The 10,528-nt window shown below is 43.2% G+C and overlaps 1 protein-coding gene across 1 annotated transcript; it reads left to right on the top strand.

Annotated features, from left to right (window-relative positions):
• The first annotated feature begins 602 nt into the window (after positions 1–602).
• On the top strand, positions 603–10,323 carry RBAK (RB associated KRAB zinc finger). The gene is made up of 5 exons (XM_052663447.1): positions 603–692; positions 1,727–1,784; positions 7,403–7,529; positions 7,798–7,893; positions 8,060–10,323. Exons 2-5 carry the CDS (start codon positions 1,770–1,772, stop codon positions 9,961–9,963), a joined length of 2,142 nt encoding a protein of 713 aa, XP_052519407.1. The 5' UTR covers positions 603–692; positions 1,727–1,769; the 3' UTR covers positions 9,964–10,323.
• Positions 10,324–10,528: the final 205 nt, after the last annotated feature.

Below are 10,528 nucleotides of genomic sequence, written 5' to 3'. Positions count from 1 at the left end.
AGTTTGATTCCCACGTCCAAGAGGCCCATCCCCTCAACACAGCACCTCTTTCACAACCTGATGAGGAACTTCCTGGGGCGTGGAGACTTCTGGGAAATAGAGTCCTGATATTTGCCCGGTTCCCGGAGGCGGGCTTTGGCAGGCGGACTTCCGGCGTCCTCCAGCGCTGGAGCGTCTCGTCCGGTGTGCGTGTTCGCGCACGCGTACCGCCTCGGCGCCTCTGTCGCTTCCTGTCGCTGCCCGGGTCACCACTCACCCTCGTTCCCAGGCTCTGGCCTCCGGCAGGCGGGCATTCCGGGGCCTGCGGGGCTGGAACGCCGTCCGGCTGGGCCTGCGTCCAGCGGGCGCGGGCTGTGCGCGCGAGGGTTCTCGCGGGCCGGGCGGAGGCTGGAGCCGAGACCCTCAAGCTCGAGCCCCGGAGCCCTCGGGCTGGGTCGGATAGGCCGGACAGGTGGCGGCGGCGGCTAAGGAGCGGCGGGGCTCGGGCCCGATCGTCTGCTGCGCACTGAACTGTGAAGCCCTGGGAGGGACGTTGGCCTGAGGGGAGCTCGTCGCGTAGGCCCAAAGCCATCTCCTCGCCCGCAGCGGCCTCGGGAGGCGGAGAGGAAGGACTCGGGGAGAGGAGCGCGCCGGAGCAGAAGCCCCTGGCCGGAGCCTGGGGAGCCCGGGGCCGGCCAGCGAGTCCCGACGAGGTAGATGGTGCGTCTGCGGTCTCCAGGCGGCTGTTGATCCTGCGTCCCTCGGAGAGCAGGGCTTGGGGAGCCCGCTCCGGACCCCACGAGAGAGCGACTGAGATTTGACCGCTTTGCGGTCTAGGGGCCGGGCTAGAGGGCAGGGCCGGCTGCTCCCAGCCGGGGATTGGGCTTCCCCGGGGCCTGTGAGTTCTGGGTGTCCTGGGGCAGTGGGGGCCCCAGGCTTGGCCCGGACGTACCGCGTCCACCCCTCCCTCCATCCCTGGCGCCCCTCCTCTTTCTCTCGCCTTTTTGGGATCTTGCACGTGTCTCAAGACTCATCAGCACTTGGTTCTGTAATCTAAGCTTCCGGTGACACGCCACGCCCCCCTCCTCCGTGGGTTCTGCCCGGTGGACTCGCACCGTGTAGTTAGTGCGGGATGAGTCTTCGAGGCGTGTGTCCCGCTGCCTCAGTTGAGGAAGGAGGTGACTGGGCCTGAAAAGGGAGGTGACTTGTCCCAGGTCATTGGGTCTGCAGGTGGGATTATTAGCAAGATCAGACTCCTGGGGCAAATGCCCTCTCCGACTGTATTGCAGCTTTCTTAATTTCAAAACAAAACAAAAACTCTTTACAGTGGTAACTTGGTTGAGTCAGATCATTTATAATGCCATGCCTTGATGCTCATTTATCTCACTTTTGAGAGCTTCACATTCTCCATTTCCATGGAATCTTTTAATCAGTTTAAAGAGACAGGAATCTTTGATTTTAATCAGTTTAAAGAGACAACGGAGTATTTAAACAGTGCCACAGGGAGGGGTTTTGTTTTTTGTGGTGTTTTTTTGCACTTTTTATTTAATGCTGGCAAACTGTTTGAAAAGTGAGTCAGTGTTTATATTCACCAGTGAGAGTAACCTGATGTTGTTGGAGTTACAGGGGTTCAAATGTGTGTTTCTCCTGTAGGACCCCTTTAGCCTCTTCTGAATGTTTCCAGGAGGTTCCTGCCTAGGTAGGCCAGGTTACTCACGGCATCAACTAATTGCTTCCCTTCCTCTAGGTACACGGGTTCACAGTCTAGCTTTTTCCAAGAGCAGCAGAAAATGAATGAATCCCAGGTGAGTTTTCCTGTCTGTTTATATATACTCGCGCTTTGTTTTGTAATGCCTTTAAGGATGTATATAAGGATCCACACTTTTTAAATGGGCTGGTAGAAATAAATTAAAGACACTGTCATGTAAAATACACGTTACAGGGACAAATTGGCATCTAGATTCTGTTTAGTTCACATGTAAAGGTAGTGTGATGCTTTAGGACTCCTGGAATCCAGCTGCAAATATGATTGATTTTATAGGAAAAAGGAAAATACCATCCATCCCTTATGTGATTTATGTTGACTACAAGGAGAAACCATTTCTTGGAGAATTTCATGTGCGCATGAGAAGAGTGCCTGTTGTGCTCTCAGAGTGTTCTGTGAATATCATTCACATCAAGTTGTTAGTGTTGTTCAGGTATACTGTGTCCTTTCTGAGCTGCCAATTTTCCCATCGATCATGAGCGAAGGCTGTTGAAATCTGTGGTTGTGGTTTGTCTGTTTGTCGTTGGCAATTCTGTCAGTTTTTGCTTCATGAATTTCATTGCTAAGTTACTTCAGTCGTGTCCGATTCTGTGCGACCCTATAGACGGCAGCCCACCAGGCTCCCCCGTCCCTGGGATTCTCCAGGCAAGAACACTGGAGTGGGTTGCCATTTCCTTCTCCAATGCATGAAAGCGAAAGGTGAAAGTGAAGTCACTCAGTCATGTCCGACTTAGCGACCCCATGGACTGCAGCCTACCAGGCTCCTCCATCCATGGGATTCTCCAGGCAAGAGTACTGGAGTGGGGTGCCATTGCCTTCTCCACGTGAATTTCATTAAAAGATACCTAAACATTTAAGATTGTTATGTCCTCTTGATTAATTAGCCACTTTGTCATTGTTCAGTGACCTCCCATCCTGGTAAGAATGTATGCTGTGAAATGGAATCTCTGATATTTATAAATCCACTCCAGTTTTCTTTTGAGTCATGTGATGTGCAATATCTTATTCTGTCCTTTAACTTTTAACCTATTTGCATCTTTATATGCAAAATATAGCATTTGAAGACAGCATATAGTTGGGCCTTGTTTTTTATCCAATTTGAGAATTCTATTAATTGGGGTGTTTAGGCTATTTGCATATAATGTAAGTATTAATACAGCCAGTTAGGTTATTGTCTCGTGTCTTTATTTTCTGTTCATCCCATCTTCTTTGTCTTCCTTCCTTTGAACTGACTTTTTTAATGATTCCATTTTATACCCTTTGTTGGGTTGTTAGAACACTTGTTATTTTACTGGATACTTTAGGGTTTATAATATATAACTTTATCATAGTTTATATTCAAGTTATATACTATTTCACTTAGAGTATAAGAAGCTGCAGTTCTATCTCTCCCATCTTGGTCTTTACACTGTTGCATTTTATTTTTGCAGGTCATACCAATCCCATAATACATTGTTGTTTTTAATTAGTTATCTTTAAAAGAGTTTTAAGTGATGAGAGAAAAGGCATAGTTCCCATTTCTGGTGCTTCTTTGTTCTGATCCACATTTTTCTCTGCTGTCATTTTCCTTCTGCCTGGGGGGCTTTCTTTAATATCTCTTCTAGACCATACCATACTGTTAGTTGCTCAGTCATGTCCAACTCTAGGCGACCTCAGGGAATGTAGCTCACTGGGATCCTCTGTCCATGGACTTCTCCAGGCAACAATGCCGGAGTGGGTGGCCATTCCCTTCTTCAAGGGAACTTTCTGACCCAGGGATCAAATCCAGGTCTCCTGCATTGCAGGTAGACTCTTTACTGTCTGAACCACCAGGAAGCCCTGTATTTCTTCTAGTTGTTATTGAATTCTTTTAGCTCTTGTATGTCTGAAAATGTCTTTATTTTACCTTCCCTTTTAAAGGAATCATTGCTGCTATTGTTTTTTACTCCAGTGTCTTCTTGTTTACATGGTTTCCACCAGAAATCTGATGTTATCCTTATCTTTGTTCTTCTGTATATAAAATCTTTTTTTTCCCTTCTCCTCTTGCTGTGTTTATTCTTTTTATCACTGGTTTTTAGCCATTGGATTGTGATGTGTCTTGGTAAAGGCACATCTCATTTTATGCCTCACAGCCTATCCAAGAGCAAAGAGAATCATTCCATTCATTCTTTTTTAGGAATGTTTTTAAATTTTTCTAGTATAGATTTTGTACATTTCTGTTGCTGTTGTAAACTGCATGTATGCCCGAATTACATCTTTTTCCTTTTTATGTAATGAGAGCTATTGCTTTTATGTGTGTTAACTATAAATTCTGTTACCTAACAGAGTTCCTTTTACTGATTTAGTTCCATTGTTGATTTTCTGAGTTTTCTAGGTATAATATATTATCTGTTAATAGAAATACTTTTACTGACCTTTTGTTAGGCCTGTAATTGTTTTCTCTAATTGGAGATGATGAGTGTTTTGCCTTGTTTCTAATCTTAGTGTAATCTTAGTGAGAATGTGTCTGTTGTTTCCCCATTAAATTAGTCCTGACTGTAGAACTCAGAGAACTGAAGCATAAATATGTGTTTGTAAACTTAAAGTGTATACATGTGGTTGTACGTGTATGTATCACACATACTGTGCATGGTAGGGTATGAGTATGTATAGACACAGGGCTTCTCTGATGGCTCAGTGGTAAAGAACCTGCCTGCCAACTCAGGAAATTCGGGTTCAACATGAGTTGGGAAGATCCCCTGGAGAAGGAATTGGCAACCCACTCCAGTATTCTTGCCTGGGAAATCCCATGGACAGAGGAGCCGATGGGTTACAGTCCATGGGTTCGCAAAAGACCCACACAACTTAGCAACTGAACAACACCACCACATACACATATTCATCTTAGTGAACTTTCCATCAGTTCCTATTTTCTTGAGGGTCTTTTAAAAAAAAAAAATTAGGATGCATTTGAATATTTTCAGAGGTCTTTTCAGCATCTCTGGAATTGTGACACTTCTCCTTTTAGCTGTATTATAATGGCAGATTGTATTAATGAATTTCCAAATATTAAACCAGATGATATGCTTAGAAAATGTCTCATTTTGGGTTTGTTTTTTTTTTTTGATTGCTCAGTCTTCTAACCCCTGCCACTTCTTGTCTTCCAAACAAAATTAACCCAGAAGATTTTTACTTCCTATGTGTGTGCTCAGTCAGGTCCAACTGTTTGAGCCCCTTTGGACAGTAGCCTGCCAGGCTCCTCTGTCCATGGGATTTTTCAGGCAAGAAATATTGGAGTGGGCTAGAGTTAAACCAGGGTAACTAGTGTTTGTTTTTTAATATATATTTAACTTTAGGATTTTTTTTTCTGATCGTAAAATTTTAGAAATTTTATCTCAATATTTCTTAATCTATATTTCCCCCAGTGTTGTTCTTTGCAGATTATATGGCCCCTTTTAAGGATGTTTTGTTTTATTTTGTTTATTTTTATGATCTTTGATTGAGGAATATCTGATGATTTTTCATTGTTCATCCTCTATAATCTCTTTCTGAAAATGTTGGATCTGACTTTCATACCTATGGTTTTTCTTTCATCATTCCAATTTCTTGTTTTCAGAGAAATTTTCTAAGTTATATATTCTGTGTCCCATTTGATAATCAAGCTTCTTACTCCAGGATTTTTTTTTTTAATTCCACAATCCAGTCTTCAATTTCTAAGTATCTCCAGTTGCTGTTTCTTAGCAGAATGTTCTCATTTTCTGGAAGCAATATTCTGCTTATTATAAAATATAAGTCAGTGTGAGTTGTTTTCCTTTATAAATTTGGTTTCATCATTGTTGAGTTGTTTATCCTGATGTTTATTTTTTATTTATGTTGTTTTCCTCAACTGACAATTCTTGATTTTTTAAAATTTCATCTTTTGAGAAAATAATTTCTATTCAGTGATGGCTCAGTGGTAAAGTCCACCTACCAGTGCAGGAGACACGGGTTTGACCCCTGGATTATGAAGATCCCCTGGAAAGGAAATGGCAGCATGTTCCAGTATTCTTGCCTAGGAAACCCCATGGACACTGGAGCCTGGTGGGCTACAGTCCATGGGGTCCCAAAAGAGCTGGACACAACTTAACAACTAAACAGTAACAACATTGTGAGCACACTTAACCAGTGACCACACCTCATTCCTCTTTCCTTCAGGGAGGGGGTGGCTGCAGAGCTGTGGAAGGGAGTGGGTGAGGGTGTGTCCTCAGGCATCACTGCATTTTCTCCTCCACATTTTTTATTGTGGGAAAATACACATAACAAAATTTAGTATGGTATCCGTTTCTAAGTATACAGGATAGTGGTCTTAAGAACATTCATGTTGTTGTGCAGTCATCACCACTATCCATCTCCATCTGTTTCTCATCTTTCAAAACTGAAACTCTGTACCCATTAAACACTGACTCCCCATTCCCCTTCCCCAGCCCCTGGTGATCACCATTTTCTCTCTCTTTCTAGGATTTTGACTACTTTGAATAGCTCATCTAAGTGGAATTATGCAGTATTTGTCCTTTTGTGACTGACTTATTTCACTCAGCATAATATCCTTAAAGGTCATCCATGTGGTACCATGTGTCAGAATTTCCTGCCTTTTTCAAGCTGAATCACATTCCATTGTGTGTATTATCACATTTTGCTTAACCATTCATCCATCAATGGATGGTCATTTCTGTGTTTTAGTATTTTTTTTTTCCTCCCATGCTTTTAGTTTTTGCAAATAATGTTGCTATGAACCTGGGTGTACAGTATCTCTTCAAGGCCTTGCTTTCATTTTTTTTGGAGGGTGGAGACCCAGAAGTGGAATTGCTGAATTATGTGTTAATTCTGTTTTTCATTTTTGGGGGAGCCACCATGCTGTTTTCCATAGTAGTTGCACCATTTTACTTTACCACTAACAATGCATAAAGGTTCCACTTTCGCCACCTCTTTTGAGTTAAAGAGGATTCCTGAGATTCAGAGGATTTCCCCTGAACTCAGCTGAACCTGCAAAGCCTTGTCTGCCAACATATAATTAAAATGGTTCACTTCTCTCTTGGTAGACCACTCTCCGCCTTGTATGTGTCACTCTAATAATTCCCCGAGCAGTCTCTCAAGTAACACATTTTATTGCTCCCAGAATGAGATGCTTGAAATATCATTTGAAGGCAGTAAAAAATTTAGCCAAGCAGATGGCTCCAAGTAACTGGTGAGAACAGAGGGGCCAGAGGATGAAAGCACAGAACCAGGATGGCTGACTGCTGGGCTGCACGAGCATGAAGAGGTGGGAGGCAGAGGCCTTGCCCGTAGAGGCCACTGAAAGGAATGATGGAGTGGAATGCATGTGTTCACTGACCCAGTGCCTCCCAATGGGCTGTAAGCTTTTTTGAGCCGGAGTGGGGTTTCACCTTCCTTCATCCTCTGATAGAGAACTCATACTTTAAACACAAAGTTAGAACTCTTTTTCATTTCTTTTGGTTTGAGAGTTTTTTGGAAGTTTTGTTTTTTGACACATTAAAGAACTCAAAGGTAGTGTGTTTCTAACATGGCTTGTTTTCCTCTCAACATCTGTTAACACAAATGAGGCTTTCAGTCTTCAGAGTTACTTTTCCCAGTGAGCTGGGGAGCTCCTGTCCTTGTGTGTCAGGTTCATGTCACCCAGTTCCCATCATGGTGCCATTACAGGGGTCAGTATCGTTCAGGGATGTGGCTGTGGACTTCACCCAGGAGGAGTGGCAGCAGTTGGACCCTGAGGAGAAGATGACCTACAGGGACGTGATGCTGGAGAACTACAGCCACCTTGTCTCCGTGGGTGAGGAGAACTGCTTTCTGAGTTGCTGCTCTGTGGGGGCTTCCAGTTTAAGGACTTTATGCTTGACTTTGAGGAAATCAATAAAACCATTTAATTCCTTTTGGGCACCAGTTAAGAGTAATTTGTATCTTTGCTTCTCCATTGAAAGGCTCTAGTTTTGATTAAGTGCAAAAATAGACACTTTATTCTGCAGCTCCTGAGGCAGCAGCTTCTGTTTAGGGACCCAGAACCCAGCAGCTGGTCCATGTTGGCTCTTTCTCATTCACAGGTTATGACAGCACCAAACCCAACGTGATCATCAAGTTGGAGCAAGGAGAAGAGCCATGGGTAGTAGACAGCAAGTTCCTACAGCAGCAGCATTCAGGTGAGGTGGTGGGATGTGATGTTTGTAAATGGTCACTTGGTTTTATGTGTGGAGATTGACGCTAAAGCTAGAGTCAAGCCTGCAGTAGGCCCTTGAGTACTGCTCTCATCCTATAATTTGGTGTGTTCAGATTCACAAGATTTGTTTACTTTTATTCTTTTTTTAGAAAAAGTCTGGAAAGTTGGTGACCTGATACAGAGAATGCAAGAAAATGAAGATGAATGTTCAAGGCAAGCTGTTTCTATCAGCAGCAGAACGCTGACCAAGGAGAGAGAGGATGCATTTGATAAAACATATAACGTGGAAACAAGTCTTGCTCCTTTAAATCTAATGTCTTATAATTGTGTCTCATGTGGGAAGACTTTGGAATCTACTTCAGAATTAATTATTAGTGATGGAAGCTATGCAAGAAAGAAACCGGATGAGTGTAATGAATGTGGGAAAACATATGGAGAGAAACTGTATGAATTTCATCAAAATGGGGAAGCCTGTTCTCAAAATGAAGAAAGTATTCAGAAAATTAGTATTTTGGAGAAACCCTTTGAATATAATGGATGCACAGAAGCCTTAGACAATGAAGCCGTTTTCATTACTCATAAGAGCACTTATATGGGGGACAAGTGCTATGAGTGGAATGATTCTAGACCTGACTTCATCCAGATGTCAAATTTTAATATATACCAGAGATCGCAGATGGACTTGAAGCCCTTTGAATGCAGTGAGTGTGGAAAATCCTTCTGCAAAAAGTCAAAATTCATTATACATCAGAGGGCTCACACAGGAGAGAAACCTTATGCATGTAACGTATGTGGGAAATCCTTCAGCCAAAAAGGAACCCTCACCGTGCATCGGAGATCACATTTAGAGGAGAAGCCGTATAAATGCAATGAGTGTGGGAAAACCTTCTGTCAAAAGTTGCACCTCACACAACACCTGAGGACTCATTCAGGAGAGAAGCCCTATGAATGTAATGAGTGTGGGAAAACCTTCTGCCAAAAGACACATCTCACCCTACACCAGAGAAACCATTCAGGAGAAAGACCCTATCCATGTAGTGAATGCGGAAAATCCTTCTCCCGCAAGTCAGCTCTTAGCGACCACCAGAGAACCCACACAGGAGAGAAGCTTTACAAATGCAATGAATGTGGGAAATCCTACTACCGGAAATCCACACTCATCACACACCAGAGAACACACACAGGAGAGAAGCCCTACCAGTGCAGTGAGTGTGGGAAGTTTTTCTCTCGGGTATCATACCTCACTATCCATTACAGGAGTCACTTAGAAGAGAAGCCCTATGAATGTAATGAATGCGGGAAAACCTTCAACCTCAACTCAGCCTTTATCAGACATAGGAAAGTACACACAGATGAGAAGCCCCATGAATGCAGTGAGTGCGGGAAGCTCTCACACCTCACCAGCCTTCACACAACTCATCTAGGAGAGAAGCCCTATGAATGTAGTGAGTGTGGGAAAACCTTCCTTGAAAACTCAGCTTTCGAAGGGCATCAGCCGCTTCCCACAGGGGAGAAGTCGTATGAATGTAACATATGCGGGAAGGTGTTCTCTGAGCTGTCGTACTACACCATACATTATAGGAGTCATTCAGAAGAGAAACCCTACGGGTGTAACGAGTGTGGGAAAACCTTCTCCCATAACTCGTCCCTCTTCCGACACCAGAGAGTCCACACAGGAGAGAAGCCTTACGAGTGTTACGAGTGTGGGAAGTTCTTCTCTCAGAAGTCTTATCTAACAATACATCACAGGATCCACTCGGGAGAGAAACCTTATGAATGTAGCAAGTGCGGGAAAGTCTTCTCTCGGATGTCAAACCTCACTGTGCACTACAGAAGCCACTCAGGAGAGAAGCCCTACGAATGTAATGAATGTGGGAAAGTCTTCTCTCAGAAGTCATACCTCACTGTGCATTACAGGACTCATTCAGGAGAGAAGCCGTATGAATGTAGTGAGTGTGGGAAAAAATTCCACCACAGGTCGGCCTTCAACAGCCATCAGAGAATTCACAGGAGAGGGACCTTGAATGTACTTGACATGGGAAGTCTCCTCTGAAGTTAGTTCTCATTCTAGAAAATCCTCTGCACATAATGGATGTGGAAAGTCCAGCTGAGAGTCAGATACCACTGTCTGAGAGTTCCTGTTTCTGAACGAGGAAAAGCGTTTAGGCATTGGGTTGATTCTAACCTGAATTTTCACAAAGACCAATCCCTAAAAACACAAGAAGCAAAGCTTTCAGCAACTCATTGGACAACTAGACAGTTTATACAAGAGTAAAACTCTATAAATATTTAATATTTATTTTGGATTCCAATTGTATTTACATATCAGGGAGTCATACTGAGGCTAAATCTGTTGAAGCGATGAATGTCGAAAATACATTGTCTTGGCAGTTGTTATACTAAAAGCCATATTTCTGACATAAAATCTAATGTTTATAGAAACTATCAGAAGCTATCAGCTCTGAATAAACTTTCATTGCAGAAAATGAACTTTTAAAATATTCTGGAGTTGATAATGAGGACTCTAGCATTAAAAATGTACATGGCAGTTTCTCTCACATTTCCAAAATGTGGTTAATTCTATGCAACCCTATGGAAGTTTGGATTTCAATAATTTG

This window comes from Budorcas taxicolor, chromosome 2 (assembly GCF_023091745.1).
Source record: "Budorcas taxicolor isolate Tak-1 chromosome 2, Takin1.1, whole genome shotgun sequence".
NCBI lineage: Eukaryota > Metazoa > Chordata > Mammalia > Artiodactyla > Bovidae > Budorcas > Budorcas taxicolor.
Note: the sequence above shows the minus strand (reverse complement) of the source record. Positions and strands in the feature narration are given on the sequence as shown.